Source organism: Nomascus leucogenys, chromosome 4 (assembly GCF_006542625.1).
Source record: "Nomascus leucogenys isolate Asia chromosome 4, Asia_NLE_v1, whole genome shotgun sequence".
Taxonomy (NCBI): Eukaryota; Metazoa; Chordata; class Mammalia; order Primates; family Hylobatidae; genus Nomascus; species Nomascus leucogenys.
The window spans coordinates 61,598,452-61,620,299 of NC_044384.1; the positions used below are offsets into that span (position 1 = coordinate 61,598,452).

Here is a 21,848-nt window from a genome sequence, read left to right on the forward strand (position 1 = left end):
TCCAACTACTCAAGAGGCTGAGGCAGGAGAATCGCTTGAACCTGGGAGGCGGAGCTTGTAGTGAGCTGAGATCATGCCATTGCCACTCCAGCCTGGGCACCAGAGGGAGAGTGCATCTAAAAAAAAAAAAAAAAAAAAAAAAAAAAAAAAAAAAAAATTAAGTGAATCTTTTAATTCCTTTTTTTTTTTTTTTTGAGATAGAGTTTCACTTGTTGCCCAGGCTAGAGTGCGATGGCGTGATCTTGGCTCACCGCAACCTCCGCCTCCTGGGTTCAAGCAATTCCCCTGCCTCAGCCTCCCAAGTAGCTGGGATTACAGGCATGCACCACCACACCCAGCTAATTTTGTATTTTTAATAGAGATGGGGTTTCTCCATTTTGGTCAGGCTGGTCTCGAACCCCTGACCTCAGGTGATCCGCCCGTCTCGACCTCGCAAAGTGCTGGGATTACAGGCGTGAGCCACTGCACCTGGTCCATGAATCTTTAATTATTTTCCTGGGGATAAATTGCTAAGTGTATAATTATAGAGTCAACAGAAGTATTCATTTTAAACTCTTAATGTAGTTTATGTTTCGTATTGATCGGTTTTCATCATACCATCATTATGAAGTGATATGAAAACCGTATCAGTTGAAAACCATATCAGTTTTCGTTCATACCATCATTATATGGATAAGCAGAAAACCCCAGTGTTTAAAATCTTGCCTTGATTTCTGTGACTTTACAGTACATTCCCGGGTCTTTCCCTGCTTCTGTTTCCCTACTTCTGGTTCTTTTTGACTCTGGGGGACATTTCTTCAAGTCATGTTGATCTTTTTTTTTTTTTTTTTTTTTTTTTTTTGAGACTGAGTCTCGCTTTGTCGCCCAGGCTGGAGTGCAGTGGCGCTATCTCGGCTCACTGCAAGCTCCGCCTCCCGGGTTCACGCCATTCTCCTACCTCAGTCTCCTGAGTAGCTGGGACTACAGGCGCCCGCCAGCATGCCTGGCTAATTTTTTTGTATTTTTTAAGTAGAGACGGGGTTTCACCGTGTTAGCCAGGATGGTCTTGATCTTCTGACCTGAAGGTCCGCCCGCCTTGGCCTCCCAAAGTGCTGGGATTACAGGCGTGAGCCACCTCGCCTGGCCTTGATCTTTTCTTTTTATACTTTCAGTAAAACTGATCCAAGCCTTAACTGTTGTACCCGTGTGATGAGCAAATTTCTTTTTCCCCTCTTCTTTTTCATCTAATCAGATTCTAAATTCTACTGATTTCTTCCTTCCAAATTTCTCTTAAAGTTTCTTTTGCTGCCATTTCCCACAGTGTCCCTTCTTCATTTTCTGGAGTTATTACCTTAGCCAGACCCTTGTACATAATCTAATTTGTGGTAACTTCTTTGCAATTCGTTTACAAACATAGCTGTCCTTGGAGTGTTTAGGGTGAGTAGAAGTGCTTGCTGGAGTGCTACTTTGGTTTTTTGTTTTTGTTTTTGAGATAGAGTCTCGCTCTGTTGCCCAGGCTGGAGTGCAGTGGTGCAATCTTGGCTCATTGCAACCTCTGCCTCCCAGGTTCAAGCGATTCCCCTGCCTCAGCCTCCTGAGTAGCTGGGATTATAGGCACCAGCTACCATGCCCAGCTATTTTTTTGTATTTTTAATAGAGATGGGGTTTCACTGTGTTGGCCAGTCTGGTCTCAAACTCCGGACCTCACAGCATCAGCCTGCCTCGGCCTCCCAAAGTGTTGGGATTACAGGCGTGAGCCACCGCATCCAGCCTGAAGTGCTGCTTTGGATTAATTACAGCTTTTGTTGGGTTAAGCTTCTGCAGAATTAAGATACGTAAATTTGATATGTTACCTTTCTTTTTACTGAGGGGATAAAAGCAGGAAATAGTGTGAATAGTGACTTTGAAGAAAGGAGAGTATTAGTTAATGTTGAGCCAGTGATAAATTGAATGTCAGGTTGGTGGTGTGGTAGTGAATCTATAGCAGTTCTGTGTCAGTTGAGCAGATGTATTCTGCCACTTGAAAAATTTGTTAGTCATAAGAATTCTATATCCAAATTAGCTTTCAAGAGACACTTACCTTGCAGATGAGCAGTATAGGAAATCTAAAAAAAAGACACTTATTATCACTTTATATTTGCCCTTATATTTCTAAATGTGCTTACTTTGGACTTGTGCATGATGTAATTACATACTGCAGACTATTTGATTTTATGGTTATGGTCTTTGATTTTATGGTTATGGTCTTCTGTTTGTCTCTTAATGTTTGTATGTCTGTCTTTAGATTATAAACTCCTTGAAGCCAGGAATCATGGCTGGCTGACTCATGCTGTATAGTGCCATACAAGTACTGATTGATGACTGCTTTTTTGATGCTGGTGGTGATTGGTGATGATGCCTTTATTATGTATTATATCATTAGGATCAGGATAATACTTTAATTCTAGCTCTTTGGCTTTAAGGTACTTGATAGTTTCTTCTTCTTTGAAGTTTTATATAAAGTATGTGGGAGGGAAAAGTTAAGCAGTGTTTTCTTAATCTCTTGCAGCATTTGCCCTTGCGGAATTAATTGACAATTCATTGTCTGCTACTTCTCGTAACGTTGGGGTTAGAAGAATACAGATCAAATTGGTAAGGAAATAATACTGTAAAGCAATTTAACTTTTCCTTTTGTAAGAGTAATAAAAGTTTATTGGAGAAAATTAGAAAATAAAGATAAAACTAAAAGTAGAAATAATTGTCAGATATCTCTTCATCTATTGTTAAAATTTTTTCATGTTTTTTTCCTATGCATATATGTATACATGTATATGTACCTTTGGTTTTTTGTAATCTTCTACTTTCCCTTAACAGTACATTGTTAACATATGTCATATCATGAATGTTCTGCAATATAATCTGTTGTTGCAGTGGCTTATTGGCTATAATATAAATTGTGTAGTTTGTGTTCTGTTGAACATTTAGATTTTTTTTCTGTATTTTTGCCACTGGAAGGAATGCTGGAATGATGAACATTCTTGCACACGTTTGTAAATGTCTCTGAATATTTCCTTAAGTTGAATTCTGAGAAATGGAATTTCTAGGCTAAAGGACGTGAAGAATTCCGAGGCTTTTGATACATACTGCTGCTGAAGTGCCTTTCAGAAAATTGTATTAATTTGCACTTCCATCAGTAATGTATAAGTGAGCCTGTTGAATCATTTTTTTCATGTTTGACTTTTCATGTTTTAAATATTGATTTGACTTTTCCTATCTTTTTGAACTTATTTTGTTTCATAGCTTTTTGATGAAACACAAGGAAAACCTGCTGTTGCAGTGATAGATAATGGAAGAGGAATGACCTCTAAACAGCTTAACAACTGGGCCGTGTATAGGTTGTCAAAATTCACAAGGCAAGGTGACTTTGAAAGGTTAGAAAACCTTACTGTTTTTTTTTGCGGGTAGCTATGTATTTTAGTAAGGATAAAAAACTGGTATGCCTTTGGATGCATATGATACATTGGAGGTTTTACTGTTATTCACATATTTATTTAGGTTTTATATTATAGAATTTTTATGATTGATACTCAGAAATAGTTAGAACTATATGATATTGTGCCTTTCCATTAAACAGCTCATTTTGCATTTCCTGAGGTATGTAGGAGTTGATATGTTGGTACCTTAGAGCTTTTCTCCTTTCCTAACTCTGTATAGCCTCTATAGCAGTAGAATTGTTTTAAAATGGGCTTTAGAAATCGCTTCATACCATTTGCAAAATGTCTAAAATTGCTTGTGGTTCTGTGGAGCTCACTGTTGTTCTACTTTCAGAGCTCTTTTTGTAAAACATTCAGGAGTGGAATCTAGTGGAGTTATATATCAGAATGTGCTTGTAGAAAATATCCTGAATGAGGATGTCACAGGGAAAACAAAATATGCTAAAAGCCATCAGACATAAAAAAGATTTAGATTCTTGGGATATTAGTGGAACTCTAGTAAGAAGAGCTTTGACCCACAGGCCTTTTGATAGTTTAAGCTATGTTGCTCTACTTCTAACAACATACTTGGGAAGAGTCTCTTGTCATTCTTATTAAATAGTTGGTATGTGTTCATAACCTGCTTTGTTCTTTACCTTGTCAAGAAAAGTCACCCGCGTTTAAGGATCAATCTCAATGTGTAAATATAGCTAAAACATTGGTCTTCTTCTAAAATTTCAGCACCCTCAGAATTTTAATCAAATTAGTAAAGACCTAACAGTGCCATTTAAGAGACAAGGCAGTATGAAAAACAAAACTCTTGTATCATTTGAACCTGGTTTGGATTCTAGCCTTGCCACTTACTAATTGTGTGACATTGGTCAACTTACTTTACTTCTCTGTGCCTCAGCTTACATAGCCATAAAATGGGGATAATATCCCATGAGGTTTTATGACAACTAAGTGAGTTAGTACATGTAAAATCCTTAGGACAGAGCCTGGCATATGGTAAACAGTCAATAAATATAAGCTATAGAAGCTGTCATTTTTGTTATTACTTCTCATTCCTGACCTCAGACTTTTTTTTTTTTGGAGACAGAGTCTTGCTCTGTCATCCAGGCTGAAGTGCAGTGGTGCAATCTCGGCTCACTGCAACCTCTGCCTCCCAGGTTCAAACGATTCTTCTGCCTCAGCCTCCCGAGTAGCTGTGACTACAGGCACCCACCACCACGCCTGGCTATTTTTTGTATGTTTAGTAGAGACAGGGTTTCACCGTGTTGGCCGGTCTGGTCTTGAACTTCTGACCTCAGGTGATCTGCCCTCCTCAGCCTCCCGTAGTGCTAGGATTACAGGCGTGAGCCACTGCACCTAGCCTAGATTTCTCCACAACCATTCTATTTCACCATTTTTATAAATATGTGGCATTTAAAGGATTTATAAAAAGCCAGAGAGAAGGCAAAGACCACTGTCTTTAATAGTGTGAGGATAGGATTTAGCATATGACAGAAGTATTAGGTAGAAGGGAAGGTAGAACAGATGGTAGATTAGGCAAAATGGTCAGAAAAACATCAGTTATATCAACTGGAAGAGTAGAAAGAAATGAAAATCTTAACTGAATTCATGGGACATTGACTCTGATTTTTCTCTAGTTCTTAGAACAAAACAAACTTTTAAACTTAACCAAATATTAGGGAAATTGTAATTTCTGGCAAAAATCTTTTTGCTGCTGGTTTTAGTCTTAGCTTTATGGGTTTGGTGTCAGTAAACAATCAGTTGTTACTATAGCTGTTAGGTACTCGTACTGTCTTTTAAGTCCAGTATCAGTTCCTTGACGCACTCTGATTTCTGTCAACATCAGATACACCCCTTCAGCCTCTAGCTTCTGCTCAGTTGCTTTACTCCTTCCATTTGTTTTTTTCTGCATACAAGGATGGATGTCATAGAAGACAGGCTGTAGAAGAAAGGCAAGAACAGGCTAAAAGTACTAAACAACTAACAGTCTTGATCTGTAGCTTATGTTGTTTTGGAGAGAGAAACAGAAGTAAATACAAAAAATTACATGTAAAAGCATTTCAGTTATTATTACTATGAATAAAATGTGAGAGTAATGTTGAAGGAATGGATTGCTAGAAAAAAATGTAGAATAATAGAGCTGATGCACATCTCCTCTAGATAAGGTGGTTGGAGAAGAGGGCCTCTTTGAGATTATATTTGAGTTGAGGCTTGAATGATCAGAAAAAAGCAGCCAAATAAAGATCTTTGAGAAGTGTGTTTCAGGTAGAAGAAGCACCAGCAAAGCAAAGACTGAAATTGTGACAGTCTCATTTTGTTTGAAGGACAGAAAGGAGACTATTGTGACTGTAGCATAGTAGTAGATAGAGGGGAGAGTAGAGGGAGACGTGAGAATTTCAGTTTGGAAATATTATTTGTAACTCTCGTTTACCTGGGTACTACTCCCTCCCCCGACCCTTTTTATTTTGAATCATTTCAAGCCAATAGACAAGATGAAAGAACTAGCACCCATATATACTTCACCTAGATTTATCAGTTGTTAACATTTTGTCACATTTATGATCTGTCTACACACTTGCACACACACACTTTGCTTTTCTGAATCATTTGAAAGTACACTGCTGTCAGTTTGTGAGATTTCACTCCCAAATACTGTAGCATGTGTATTCTGAGGACAAGCGGATGATCATAAATAACTACAAAATCATTATTACATCTAAGAAATTTATCATTAATGCAACAATATTTAACATAAGATTTTCATAAGTTTTTTTTCTGTGGTCATGTCTGATCTCCTTCATTCTATGATAGTTTCCCTAGATTTTGTGTTTTTCAGAATATTTCAATTTTTCTATAGTGTTTAGGCTAGCTTTCTTGTAGAATGGTCCACAACCTGGATCTGAGTGTTTCCTCAGCACTGTTTTTTTTCCTTTAGTATTTTATTATGAACATTTAAAAACATACAGAAAAGTTGAAATTCTACAGGGAATACCTATATACTCACACCTAGGTTTCACCGTTGATAGTTGCTTTACTCCTTATATATCTGTCCCACCATTAGTTTATCTGGTTTTTTAATACAGTTCAAAACAAGTTATAAATATCAGTATACTTTTTCCTAGTTTTGAAAGTATCCATATTAATTTCTAGGGTTCAATATTTTTAATTTTGAGGTAAAATTCACATACAGTTAATTGCTTGTATCTGTCTTAAATGTATCTTCATTGAATTTATCTTTTATGGAGATAAAATTTACGTATCATAAAATTCACAGTATTAAAGCATACTGTTCAGTAGTTTTGAGTTAACAAAATTGTGCAACCATCACCACTAATTCCAGAATATTTTTACAACTCCAAAAGAAACCCTGTACTAAGTGGTAATCACTTTCTATCTCCTGGCAATCACTAATATCCTTTTAATAGTTTTGTTTTGTTTTTTGAGACAAATCTCGCTCTGTCGTTCAGGCTGGAGTGTAGTGGCGCTGTCTTGGCTCACTGCAACCTCTGCCTCTTGGGCTCAAGTGATCCTCTCACTTTAGCCTTCCAAGTAGCTGGGACCACAGGTGCATGTCACCACACCTGGCTAATTTTTTATAGAGGTGGGGTCTCACTATGTTGCCCAGGCTGGTCTCCAGCTCCTGAGCTCAAGCGATCCACCTGCCTCAGCCTCCCAAAGTGCTGGGATTACAGGAGTGAGCCACCACATCTGGCCAATAGTTGTTAATCTACATTTTTAGTTGTTTTTCTAGGGATTACAACCAGCATCTTAATTTATAACAATCCAGTCCGGATTAATGCCAATGACATAATCTGTAGTATACAAAAACCGCTCCTACTTAGCTTTGTTCTCCTCCCACTTCCGTGTACTATTATTTTCATATAAATGTGATCGTTATACATTATAGCCCTGTTACTAGAGTTTTATACTTACTATTTTATGCCTTGATCTTTCGAATCAGAAGTTACAAAGAATGCATTTATACTGTCTTTTCCTTCTTTCCTTCTTTCTTTCTTTCTTTCTTTCTTTCTTTCTTTCTTTCTTTCTTTCTTTCTTTCGCCTTCCTTCCTTCCTTCCTTCCTTCCTTCCTGTCTTGTCTTGTCTGTCTTGTCTTGTCTTGTCTTGTCTTGTCTTGTCTTTTCTTTTCTTTTCTTTTCTTTTCTTTTCTTTTCTTTTCTTTTCTTTTCTTTTCTTTTTTGAGACAGAGTCTTTGCTTTGTTGCCCAGGCTGGAGTGCAATGGCACAACCTTGGCTTACTGCAGCCTCCACCTCCTGGGTTCCAGTGATTCTCCTGCCTCAGCCTCCTGTGCTTGACTTATAGGCACATGCTGGGATTACAGGCACATGCCACTACTCCCGGCTTATTTTTGTATTTTTAGTAGAGACGAGGTTTCACCATGTTGGCCACATTGGTCTCGAACTCCTGACCTTAGGTAATCCGCCTGCCTTGGCCTCCCAAAGGGCTGGGATTACAGGCATGAGCCCCACCGCGCCTGGCTTGTCTTTTCTAATTATATAATTACCACTACCTTATTTTCTGTTTATTTCTTCATGTGTGTTTGAGTTATAATACTTTCGAATATCCTGGTATTTTAGCCCAAAGGACTCTCTCTAGTGGCTCCATTAGGGCAGATCTGCCAATAACTAATTCCCTCAGTTTTTATCTGAGAATGTCTTAATCTTCCTTTTTTTTTTTTGAGATGGAGTCTCGCTCTGTAGCCCAGGCTGGAGTGCAGTAGTGCAATCTCAGCTCGGTGCAACCTTTGCCTCCCTCGTTCGAGTGATTCTTTTGCCTCAGCCTCCCAAGTAGCTGGGATTACAGGCGTGCACCACAATACCCAGCTAATTTTTGTATTTTTAGTAGAGTTGAGGTTTCGCCATATTGGCCAGGCTGGTCTCGAACTCTTGACCTTGTGATCTGCCTGCCTTGGCCTCCCGAAGTGCTAGGATTACAGGTGTGAGCCACCGCACCTGGCCCCTTTCCATTATTTTTGAAGGCTACTTGTGCTGGGTAAAGAACTCTTGGTTGGGCCGGGCGCCGTGGCTCACACCTGTAGTCCCAGCACTTTGGGAGGCCGAGGCAGGTGGATCACAAGGTCAGGAGATTGAGACCATCCTGGCTAACACAGTGAAACCCCATCTCTACTAAAAATACAAAAATTAGCAGGTCGTGGTGGTGGGCGCCTGTAGTCCCAGCCACTCGGGAGGCTGAGGCAGGAGAATGGCGTGAACCCGGGACGCGGAGCTTGCAGTGAGCTGAGATGGCGCCACTGCACTCCATCCAGCCTGGGTGACAGAGAGAGACTCCGTCTCAAAAAAAAAAAAAAAGAACTCTTAGTTGGCAGTCTTTTGTCTTTCAACACTTTGAATATATTCGTTCACTGCCTTCTGGCTTTATGGTTTCTGATGACAAATTAGCTGTTTATCTTTTTGAGGATCACTTCTGTGTAATAAATTGCTTCTCTCACTGCTTTTGAGATTCTCTTTTTGTCTCTGGCTTTTGACAGTTTAATGCTGATGTGTCTAGGTGTGGATTCGAGTTCATCCTACTTAGAGTTCATTGAGCTTCTCGGATATATAGAATAAAGTTTTTCATCAAATTTGGGGAGTTTTGGGCCATTTTTTTCTCCAAGTATTCTTTCTCTCATTTGTACTTAATCTTAGCCAAAAGGCCGAGAAGCGATCTCTTTCTCTCATTTGCTTCTATGACTCCTCTTATCCATATACTTGATGGTGCTCTATAGTACAGGTCTGTTCTTTTTTCTTCATTTTTCTTTTTGTTCCTCAAACTAAATAATTTCAGTCACTCTGCCTTCAAGTTTATGGATTCTTCTGCCAACTCAAATGTGCTCGTGAGTCTCTTAAGTGATTTTTTTCATTTTGGTTATTGTTTTTTCAAATCCAGAATTTCTATTCAGTTCTTTTTTGTGATTTCTATCCCAACTGATACTCTGTTTGGTGAAATACATTTCTTATACTTTTAATTCATTAGACATGGTTTCTGTTCTTTGAATATATTTAAAATAGCCGAGCTTCTTCTGCCACAGTCTCTACCAACTGTTCTTTTTCCTGTGTGTGAACCATACTTTAATATCTTTTTGCATGGCTTGTAATTTTTTATTGAGAACTGGTCATATTATAATAATATAATGTAGCAACTCTGGAAATCTGATACCACTCCCTTCCCCAAAACTTGTTGTTGCGTCTGTTGTTTGTTCATGTAGTGGCTTCCCTGAACTAATTCTGTTAAGTCTGTATCCTTGTGTTACCCTTGAAGTTTCTGATTAGTTCGCTTTGTGGTCAGCTAATGATCAAACGTTATCTTAAGGGCCTTGAACCACTAAGTCTCCCAGCTTTTGCTGAGGGGCTCTGTGTGCATAGTGGGGTATGTTTCTAGTGCTCTGTTGCAGAATTTACAACTCTGCCTTACTTTCACTTCTTGCTTGTAGTGAACCTCAAGGTAAGCTAGAGAGGTGAGTCATTATTAGGACCTTCTCAATTCTTTCTTGAACATGTGTTTAGCCCTGCACGTGGGAGTGACCTTATTGATTCTAGTGAATATGTTGAAGCTTTTAAAAAACTCTGCAGACCTCGCATTCCCCAGCTTTTCCTTGTATATTTTCGGTCAGATTCTTGTTTTCTCCAGCTGTTTTCATTGCCTCAGACAGCTGTTATGATAAACATTTGCTGCTGATTGATTTTGACAGTTTTTTCAGGCATTCTCATTGCTTTCATCAGTGAGTGGATTCTTGGAAGTCCTTATGCCACCATTCTGGAAGTGTTCACTTGTTTACTGATTTTTGACAAATATATACGCTTGTGTATCTCAAGCCCTTGTTAAGATATAGGACGATAAGCTGGACTTAGTGGCTCACACCTGTAATGCCAGCACTTTGGGAGGCTGAGGCAGGAAGATTGCTTGAGCCCAGGAATTTGAGACCAGCTTATGCAACATGAGAACCCACCTCTACAAAAAATATTTTAAAAAATTAGCCAGGTTTAGTCCGGGCACGGTGGCTTACGCATGTAATCCCAGCACTTTGGGAGGCCGAAGTGGGCGGATCACCTGAGGTCAGGAGTTCAAGACCAGCCTGGCCTTCATGGCGAAATCCTGTCTCTACTAAAAATACAAAAATTAGCCAGGTGTGGTGGTATGTGCTGGTAATCCCAGCTACTCAGGAGGCTGAGACAGGAGAGTCACTTGAACCTGGGAGGTGGAGGATGCAATGAGCCAAGATTGTGCCGCTGTACTCCAGCCTGGGTGACAGAATGAGACCCCATCTCAAAAAAAAAAAGGAAAATTAGCCAGGTATTGTGGCTTGCACCTGTAGCCCCAGCTTCTCAGGAGGCTAAGATGGGAGGATCGCTTGAGACCAGGAGGTCGAGGCTGCAGTAATCCATGATCACGCCACTGCACTCCAGCCTGGGCGACTGAGTGAGATCCTGTCTCTCAAAAAAAAAAAAGGATATATAACATTACATAAACCTAGAAAATTCTCTCATAACTTGGGCACTATAAGAATTATTGCTTTAGAAGTTAACTTGGATACCTGGAACATAATTATAATAGTATGTGTATAATTATTTTGTAGGGGAGAGGTATGACATTAGTTAGGTCAGCTGGATTCAGGTATGTGTTGGATCAGCACTACTCTTTCTGCACTTTCAACTTGCTCATCAATTAAAAGGCTTTCAACTCAGAGCCATTTTGTTGAAATATGAAAAAGTAAAAATGCTACATGAGCCATGCCATATTTATTTTAAGTTGTAGAAATGGATCCCCAACAGGATTTTTCCTAATATTCCTAAAGAAAAAGCTGGTTTGTCTTTGTTGGTTTTCAGCAAATTAAGATGAGCTTTTGTTTTCTTTCTAATATCTGTGTTTACTTGAATGTTGGGAATACGTTTGTAACATTTAAGCACCCTACTTTAATTTGGTCATTTCCATATGTCTGGCACATTTATTCTAGAGGCTGTGATAGAGATTGGTGGCCAGTTTTGTTAGAGGTGGAGCTTTCTTAATTTTGGTGTGTTTTTTTTTTCCCTCCTTTGTTAGATTCAAAATAGTGAGATATATACATACATAGTTACTGTACCCTGGCTTCCTGGCAATCATTTAGATAGTTTGTTTTAATAATTTGATCATCTTCCCTGATAACTTTTTCTTTTCTTTCTTCTTTTTTTTTTTTTTCTTTTTTGAGACAGAGCCCTACCTGTCAGCCCCAGGCCGGAGTGCAGTGGCATGATTTCAGCTCACTGCAACCTCTGCCTCCCAGGTTCAAGCAGTCCTGCCTCAGCCACCCAAGTAGCTGGGATTATAGACGCACACCACCACTCCTGAAAAATTTTGTACTTTTAGTAGAGATGAGGTTTCACTATGTTGGCCAGGCTGGTCTTGAACTCCTGACCTCAGGTGATCCACCCACCTCAGCCTCCCGAAGTGCTGGGATTACAGGCGTGAGCCACCGCGCCCGGCTCCCTGATACTTTTTCTTACTTGAAACACCTCTTATGTTTTGTTTCCATCAAAATTTCCCAAAGATTAAGTGTCCTCTTTCATTGTATGAAGATTATGAATTAAGATACTTTCTGAAATATTTTTGGACTTTGATGTAAATTTATTCCTGAAGGAGATTAATTTCCTAATTCTCCAGAGGACTGCTGTGGTGTAAAACTGTTCCTTGAAATTGTATTTTTCTACTTTTATTTATATTCATGAAGGGATATTTACATAGTCCTTGGGTGGATATGGGAATTTTTCTAGACTCATTAACACAAGTCTGAGACTGTCTTGAAATAAATATTCTCAGCCTTACTTGCTGTGATAGAGTTGTTGCCTAGATTTGGTTTGCATGGGTCATTTGGGTTGAAAAAGGGATTTATCATTTTGTGCATTTCTAACTAGTGGAGAGAATTCTTTAGTTTTGCATGACCTGATGTATGTATGTTGTGTTTTATCAGTGAGCTTCTCCCTTCTCTAAACTTTTGTATATTTTCCCAGAAATATTTTAAGGAAAATATCAGAGGGTATTTTCAACTTATTTCCTAGAAGTATTGCCATAGTAACTGAATACTTAGAACTCATTTACTTTTTTTTTTCTTAATAAACATTAGCTCATAGACTTTGGTTAATCATAATTCTAGGAAATAAGTTGCAGCATCTCACAAGTTTTGTTATGCTGTATTTTCTTTTTCATTCAGTTCAGTCTACTTTTTTCCTTTGCAACTTGGTATTTAACCCGTGGATTGTTTTAAAAGTGGGTGAATTTATAAGTGTTCCAACAGATTTTCCTATTGTCTTTCTATTGATTTCAAGTTTAATTTCGTGATAGCTAGAGAATGTGCTCTTAAGTGATTTCAGCTGTTTTACATTTGTTGGATTTTATGATCCAGGATGTTATCTATCTAGGTGAATTTTCTATGTGTCTTTGAAAAGAAGGCGTATTTTGCTCTTGTTGGGAGAACTGTTCTGAAAATGTCAGTTAGATTCTATTGGTTGATGATATTATTCATTTCTTTATATCTTTGCGGGATTTTCTGTGTGGTAGTAACTAGGGGATATTGAGGTCTCCAAGGATTGTTACGCCTTCTGTGCCTTCTTGGTTGACCAACCCTTTTATTCATTATGTAGTGTTGCTCTTTGTCACTGGTTATTTTCTTTGCTTTGAAGTGTACTTTATCTGTTAGTATAGCCATCCCAGCTGCTTTTCATTTGTGTTTTCATGCTATATCTTTTTTCATCCATTTTCTTTTAACCTACCTTTGTTATTATATATGAAATGGGTTTCTTATAGACAACATATAGTTGGGTCATGTTTTATAACCACACTTAAAATTTCATTTAGCGTCTTTGTATTATTACATTTAATGTAATTAAATGTATAATGAGCATTTCAGATTTTGGATTTTTGAATTTGAGATGCTCAACTTGTACTTAAATTTTTTTAAAGTCAAGCTCAAACTAGATGCTCAGCAAAACTATCTTTGGGGTTTGGGGGGAAGAGAGCGATCCTGTCAGACATACAAAATCTGAAGAAAATTCACCAAGAACAGACTCAAGTTATAAAAGAATGTTTAGAAAGATCTTCAGAACGGAAAACAATACTGGATATTATTACGTTATCCAGAAAGGAAAATAATACTGGCTATTATTATATCCATAATGTAATTAAATGTAATAATACAAAGAGTGATAGTCTGTTTACCCATTTATTTGTTTTAATTGTTCTTTGTTCATTTCCTGGTATCTTTTATTGACTTTATCTGGTGTTAATATAGTCACTGTAACTTTCTTTTCATTAGTGTTAAAATGATAAATATTTTTCCAACCTCTTAACCTATTGTCTCTTTATATTTAAAGAGGGTTTCTTTTAGGCTGTAGATATTTGTGTCTTAATATTTAACAATCTCTGCCTTTTAATTGGAGTGTTTGGATCAGTTGCTTTTAATTGGATTATTGATATGTTTAGATTTAAGTTTAACACCTTTGTTAATTTTTTATTTTTCCTGCCTATTTTTTGTTCCCATTTTCTTTTTTTTCCTGCCTTATTGCAGATTCTGTGTGTGTGTGTGTGTGTGTGTGTGTGTGTGTGTGTGTGTGTGAGATTCCATTTTATTTCCTTTTTGGCTTATTAATGATAGCTGTTACTTTACTGGAAACTCTAGGATTCATAGTATAAATCTTTAATTTATCACAGTCTGTATTAAGTAATACTAAACCTTTGCATATAAATACATCACAACAGTATACTTCCATTTATGCTATCTTGGTCTTTGTACTTTTGTTTTTATACATTTTACTTTGGCATAAATGTCAAAGTACAATATTGTTATTTAGCTTTAAATAATCATTTGCCTCTCTCCTTAATGTAAAAAGCCTTCTTCTCAACTTCCTGACCTTTCTTGCTAAACTATACACATCTGCCCTGTTTTCTAACAGCACACTGTTCTGTCCCTTTTTTTTTTTTTTTGAGATGGAGTCTCGCTCTTTTGCCCAGGCCGGACTGCAGTGGCGCTATCTTGGCTCACTGCAAACTCTGCCTCCCGGGTTCACGTCATTCTCCTGCCTCAGCCTCCCGAGTAGCTGGGACTACAGGCTCCCGCCACCACGCCCGGCTAATTTTTTGTATTTTTAGTAGAGACGGGGTTTCACTGTTAGCCAGGATGGTCTCAATCTCCTGACCTCGTGATCCGCCTGCTTCAGCCTCCCAAAGTGCCAGGATTACAGGCGTGAGCCACCACGCCCGGCCTGTTCTGTCCCTTTTTAAAGCAGTTCTCTTTTAAAAAATTGTGGTAAGATATAAATAACATAAAATTTGCAGTTATAACCATTTTAAAGTATATAATTCCACGGCATTAATTACAGTCACAGTCTTTTACAACTATTATTATTATGTATTCCTAAAGTTTTTTCACCCTGTACCCCCAAATTGAAGCTTTACCCATTAGACAGTAACTCCCTGTTGCTCCCACTCTTGGCCCCTGGTAACCATTATTGTACTTTCTGTTTCAATGAATTTACCTAATCAAGGTACCTTATTTAAGTGGAATTATACAGTATTTGTCATTATACAGTATTTGTCATGTGTGACTTACTTCACTTAGCATAATTTTCAAGGATCATCCATGTTGTAGCATGTATCAGAATTTAGTTCCTTTTTATGGTTGAGTAATTCTCCACTGTACAACCATACTGTGTTTTGTCTGTCAGTTCATAGATTAATGGACACAAGTTGTTTCTACCTTTTGTCTTTTGATAATGCTGCTATGAACATTTGCATACAAAATCTGAGTCCCTGAACCAGTTTATGTTTACCCACATATTTACCATATTTACTAGAGCTTGTATTCATTCCTTTGTGTAAATCTATCCAGTATTGTTTTCCTTTCTGAAGATCTTTCTAAACATTCTTTTATAACTTGGGTCTGTTCTTGGTGAATTTTTTTCAGATTTTGTATGTCTGATGGGATCTCTCTCTTTCCCCCAAACCCCAAAGATAGTTTTGCTGAGCATCTAGTTTGAGCTTGACTTTAAAAAAATTTAAGTACAAGTTGAGCATCTCAAATTCAAAAATACAAAATCTGAAATGCTCCAGAATCCAAAATTTTTTGAGCACCAATGTGACACTTAAGGAAATGCTACTGGAACATTTCAGATGTTGCGTTTTCAGACTTGGGATGCTCAGGTGGTAAGTATAATGCATCTATTCTAAAATTGGAAAAGAAATCAGAAATCTGAAATACTTTTGGTCCGAAGCATTTTGGATAAGGGGCACTCAAACCTGTATGTTAAATATGTCACTCAGTTTTCTACCAGCTTGCATCATTTATAAGGAGAAATCTGTTGTCAGTCTTATCTTTGTATCTCAAAACATATTGTGTTTTTCTCTGACCTGTTTTAAGATTTTTTTTTAAATCATCAGTGTGTATGCTTTGTAGCATTGTGGTGTATGTTTCTGTTGAAAGTAGTGGTGTGTTTGTGTATTGTGTGAGTTGTCTTGTATAAATGCAAGCTTGTGTGGGGAGGCATTTTCTCTGTGTTACTTCGTGTCGACAGTTTGTGTGTGTTGTGTGGGGATGTGATTGTAGATGTTGGGGGGGTATTGTGAGGGAATACTTTTTTGGGTGCTTTTGTTTTTTTGTATCTCTGGTATTACAGTGTCCTACTTGGTCAATGTTGTCTTTATGTTTATTTTGATTATTTATATATGAGGATAGGACTTTTTATACCAGTTAAAATGTTTTTGTTTATCCCATTCTTTCTGTTTCTGTTTCTTCTGTTTCTCTTAAATTTATTGTCTTCTGCTGTTTTGTTTTCCCGCTCCACCTTTTTTCTTTTTAATATTTTAGACTTTATATCTTCTCTGATCTTCTTTGAAGTTTTAACATGCATATTTAACTTTAGATTTCAGGATTAAAAGTATTTTCCTTCCCCTAACTTAAGGACTTCATTAGCTTTGGTCACTCCCTTCCTGAAATGACACTTTTGTTATTGAAGGTATTTGAAGTTGTGACTTTTTAGAAATTCAACAATACACACACACCACTTTTTCACCACACCAGTAAATGTCTCATATGTAGTACTTAAAAAAATTACTTTTGTATGTATTATATTATGGTGACCTCTTGTATGTTAGATTGTGCTTGTAGGAACATTTCTTTAGAACAAGTCTTCTGATGGTAAATTACTTTGGTTTTTATCTATAAATTGTTTATTTTTCTCTAGTTGACGATTTTAGGTTAACAGATTTTTTTCAGGCACTGTAGAGATAATATTCCTCTCTGTCTTTTACTGTCGTTGTCAAAGCCTGCTAATCTATTTTGTCCTGTCTTATCTCTCAGCCTATTTTCTAGTTCTTCTGTTTGGTTTTTGGTGTTTACAGTGATGTTGATTTCTTGCTATGTATCTTGTTTGGGTTCTTTTGGTTTTCCTGGATCTGTGAAGCCATGTCTTTTATTGATTCAAGAATATTTACAGCTATTTTCCATTTCTCTGTCCCTTCTCTTTCTAGAACTACATTTAATCTTGTGCGAGATATTTTCCTTTGATCATTTATGTCTTTTAACGCCACTTTGATATTTTCAGTTTTCTTTTCTTTCTTTGTTTCGTGTGGTTACGTTCTTTGCATCTTTCTGTTCTCTATTTCTCTACAGCTATGTCACACCTGCTCTTTAATCTTTCCATTGACTTTAATAGTGGTTCCAGCCTCACCTTCATTCTGTTTATTTCTGATATTGGGGGATAATGTCCCTGGAGACTTTGCCTATATTTTGAAAGACCAGTGGTGCCTCTTCTTCAGAATATTGTTATGGTGCAATGTTCCCTCAGAGCTCTTCATTTATCATGATATATGGAAGTGAGACTCTCCTTTGCTCTAATTACCATCATTCTTCAGACAATATTTTAGCAAGTTTTGAAGTAGCAAACAATTTTGAAGGAAAGTTTTAGAGGCATGAGGACAATAAAAATACTTACTTAGTCCTGTTTGCTGAGAGATTTTCTGATTTGGTAGGATTGAGCCCAAGAGTTTGCATTTCTTAAAAGTTTTCAGCTAAAGCTGATGCATCTGGCCTGGGGACTACACTTTCAGATGCACTGGAGTAGATGTCTTGACACTGATTATTTCACCTTTCAGTTAGGGGTGTTTGCAGGCATGGTGATCATTTTATTAACACTGAATACAAGTGCAATGAAAGTTTCTTTTGACACTTAACTAGCTTGTTTAAAATCACTGCATTAATGTTTTATTTTAGTGATCATTCAGGATATGTTCGTCCAGTACCAGTGCCACGCAGTTTAAACAGTGATATTTCCTATTTTGGTGTTGGGGGCAAGCAAGCTGTCTTCTTTGTTGGACAATCAGCCAGAGTAAGTAAAAAGATTTCTTATAAATGAAAGTTGATCAAAATATTTTGAAGTTGACTCTGTCTAAATGCATTAACCAGTTTATTAGGAATTTAAAAAGTACTCTTTTTAATATTTAACAGATGATAAGCAAACCTGCAGATTCCCAAGATGTTCATGAGCTTGTGCTTTCTAAAGAAGATTTTGAGAAGAAGGAGAAAAATAAAGAGGCAATATATAGTGGATATATTAGAAACAGAAAGGTACAATACACTTTAACTCATAATTATAAATTTACTCCTTTGGGTAGATGGTAGGACAGAACTTAACTTGAAGATATGAAATTTTCAAAATGAGTTACCCTTTCCTTTAGTCATAATAACAAAAATGGGCTTTCTCAAGCCAACAATCTTCAGACAAGTTGTCTCATAAAGCTTACTAAGCTTTCTGTAAATTGCTTATAGGATTATAAACTTTTTCCCCTGGTCTGAATTTGGGTTTTAAAATCTTTGTTATATAATAAAATTACAGAGTAGAAAAACAGTAATAGGGTAATGGACTTTCAGGAAATTGGACCTCTGGAGAAATAAATGAGAGATTGCTGTTACAAGTTTGCATTGAAATTCTTGTGTTCATAATACAAAATGTTAACAAATTTGAATCTTGGTGGCAAGTAAATGGTATATTTATTGTATATTCCTTCAACTCTTCTTTGTTTGAAACATGATTTTTTTTTTTTTTTTTTTTTTTTTTGAGATGGAGTCTCACTCTGTCTCACACGCTGGAGTGCAGTGGCGCAACCTCAGCTCGCTGCAACCTCCACCTCCCGTGTTCAAGATATTCTCCTGCCTCAGCCTCTCGAGTAGCTGGGATTACAGGTGCTTGCCACCACGCCCTGCTAATTTTTTTGTATTTTTGGTAGAGACAGTGTTTCACCATGTTGGCCAGGCTGGTTTTGAACTTCTGACCTCAAGTGATCCACCCGCCTCAACCTCCCAAAGTGCTAGGATTACAGATGTGAGCCACCACGCCCAGCCTGAAACACGATTTTTAATCTAAAATTTTTAATATATGTTAGTTTACTTATTATTTTAAGAGATGGGGTCTCACTCTGTCCCTCTAGACTAGAGTGTAGTGGTGCTATCACAGTTCACAGTAGCCTCGAACTCCTGGACTCAGGCAGTCTTCCAACCTTGGCCTCCCAAAGTGTTAGGATTACGGGAGAATCTTTATTTTAAAGTGATTTTGGGCTGGGCATGGTGGCTCAGTTCTGTAATACCAGTACTTTGGGAAGCTGAGGTGGGAGGATTGCTTGAACTCAGGAGTTTAAGACCAGCCTCTGTAACATAGGAGACCTTGTCTCTACTAAAAAAAAAAAAAAAAAAAAAAAAAAAGCCGGGTGTGGTGGTGTGCACCTGTAGTCCCAGCAAATCGGCAGGCTGAGGTGGGAGGATCACTTGAGCCCAGCTGCAAGTGAGCTATGATCATGCCACTACATTCCAATTTGGGCGATAGAGCAAGACTGTCTCAAAACAATAAAAAATTTTTAAAGGGTAATTTTGAACTTTTAAAAATTTGGCTTTCTGATTCTAAAACAACTTGTAGGAAACTTTATAGGAAAGCCTAAGGAAGATAAAAATACTCCCAAGTCCTAGAGAAGCCTACTGAAACATTTTGGTGAATTTCCTTCTAATTCAGTTTTTTAAAATATGTACTTAATAGTTTTGATCCCACATTTAAAAAATTAACATGTTGAGTATTTCCCCATCTTATAGAATATTTTGATACACAACAGTTTTTAGTAGCTTTATAACATTTCCTTCAATGATTGTAACATAATTTCATGATTCTGTTGAGCATTTGGCTTATTTAAAGGATTTTACAGTAATTGTAAAGACAATCCGATGAATATCTTTGCATAACATCTTACCTGAATTACAGATTTTTTTCTTAGTTTAGATTGTTATAATTTTAATAGCTGTGATAATGAATTTGAACTTTTTTTTTTTTTGAGACGGAGTCTCGCTCTGTCACCCAGGCTGGAGTGCAGTGGCGTGATCTCAGCTCACTGCAACCTCTGGCTCCCTGGTTGAAGCAATTCCCCTGCTTCAGCCTCCTGAGTAACTGGGATTACAGGCGCATACCACCACGCCCAGCTAATTTTTTTCTTTTTCTTTCTTTTTTTTTTTTTTAAGTGGAGACGGAGTTTCACCATGTTGGCCAGACTGGTCTCGAACTCCTGACCTCAGGCAGTCTGCCCACCTCGGCCTCCCAAAGTGCTAGGATTACAGGTGTGAGCCACCATGCCCAGCCTGAATTTGAACTTTTTAAATGTTCATGGCATGTATTTCAAAACTGCTTGTCAGAAAGGTTAAACCCAAAGTCACATACACTTCCAACAACTGTATGGAAGTACATGTCTGACCATTTATTTTTCAAAAGAATGAGAAGAGGAAAGGGCAGCAAATTGTTGGCCATTTGATAATTAAAAAAAAAAAAAAAACCTTTTCTTTCATTAGTTGATGGGTTGGATTTTTTTTCCATTTTATTATCCACTTTTTTCTCGATAACTTAATATACGCTTTGTGCAGGACATTACTTTCTTTTCTTTGTTTCATTTACTTAACAAATTGCATATTTTGATATTTTTACATAACAGTATTCCATCTTGTCTTAACCACCACAAAGCCCTATAAAATATAATGGTGGAAATATTACTTGCCATGATAAAACTGGTGAAAAATAGGAATTGAGAATTTAGGTGGTTTTCGAAACTGTGTGCATATTACAAAGCTTGTATACAACTGTGTCTCTTGGAGCACCATTTTTCTGCCAGCCTTTTCTGTGTTTTGTGCTTAGTTCTTCCCAACAAATGTTTCATGGGTGCCAACAAGTACCTGGTCTGTTTCCTTTTCTGACCAGTCTTTTCCAGCCTATTTTTGTTGGACTTCTATCTCTGACCTGTGAGCAGTTTTCAGAATGTGGGTGGAGTTGGTGGTTCTTGTTCTATAGTCAACGGTCTTACCTTTTCTAAAGATGTATATTTGCTACTTATGTCAAAAGCTCTCAAATCTGTGTTTCATGTGAAAACTTTTCTCAAGACTGAGACACTGAATCATGCTAGCTTCAGCAAAGGAAACAAACCATCCTAGGCCCTTTAAACAGAAAATATTTAATAGAGGGAATTAGATGCTTACCTGATTATTGGAAGGGCCAAAGGAATGAATTATGGGCTAAGCCTTCTAGAATGATGCCAAGACTCTGAAGTTATCCTGGAGGGATGCTGCAACATTTGCTATAATCATTCAGTTGGAGGACCACCACTGGGTCTGGAATTCAGGAACTCACTGCTGTATCTGTGATTCAAGAGTTGGAATCATCTCACTGCCACAATTGCTCCAAAACTGGAAAACAGAGTTTCTGGCCATAATTAGGGCTGCAGTGGCCTTTTGACACTTTAAACCTGAAACCTGGTTACTGATCTTTCAGTGCCTTATGTGATAACAGAAAACTTTTAAGAAACTTCAGGAAATAGCCTCTGCTTCATTTTTGGCATCCAGATTTTGGCTAGTACATCTAATTGGTGAAACCTAATTTTCATCCACAATCCAAACAGTATTTTTTTTGCCTTCCAACCTCTGCAGCCCAAGAGAGTACAGTAAAAGGTGGTAGGAATGGATGATGAATACCAACTGATCATATCCAGTACACTCATTTCCAGGTTCAATTAGATGTTCCAGGTTCAATTAGATGTTCGAGGAGTAACTCACTTTTGGTACCTTTGAAGTCAAATATTGGCTGGGCACAGTGGCTCATGCCTGTAGTCCTAGCAGTTTGGGAGGCTGAGGAGGGAGAATCTCTTGAGCCCAGGAGTTCAAGACCAGCTGGGCAACATAGAGAGACCTTGTCTCTTAAAAGAAAGAGATCAAATATTATCCATAAACCTTTCTTATTCTCTGCTTCTCCTGTCTTCCTCTCAACTACCCTTTTCAATTAATGGCATCCACTAGCCATGCAGTTAAAGCTGGTAATCCTTTTTGTTAATCATTCAGCACATTCAAT

At 37.6% G+C, this 21,848-nt stretch overlaps 1 protein-coding gene across 4 annotated transcripts in view; it reads left to right on the plus strand.

Moving 5' to 3' along the window:
- Window positions 1–21,848, plus strand: part of SMCHD1 (structural maintenance of chromosomes flexible hinge domain containing 1) — a 154,010-nt gene that overhangs the window by 14,698 nt on the left and 117,464 nt on the right. For 3 of the 4 annotated variants that reach the window (XR_004029653.1, XM_030810685.1, XM_030810687.1), the window contains exons 4-7: window positions 2,528–2,610; window positions 3,259–3,389; window positions 17,696–17,810; window positions 17,930–18,049. Coding sequence is in view for 3 of the 4 variants with exons in the window: in XM_030810685.1 (XP_030666545.1) it covers window positions 2,528–2,610; window positions 3,259–3,389; window positions 17,696–17,810; window positions 17,930–18,049 (449 nt within the window). In the remaining variant the exon portion in view is untranslated. Of the gene's footprint in view, window positions 1–2,321; window positions 2,442–2,527; window positions 2,611–3,258; window positions 3,390–17,695; window positions 17,811–17,929; window positions 18,050–21,848 lie in introns of those variants that run through there. The other variant, XM_030810686.1, reaches the window with a different exon arrangement.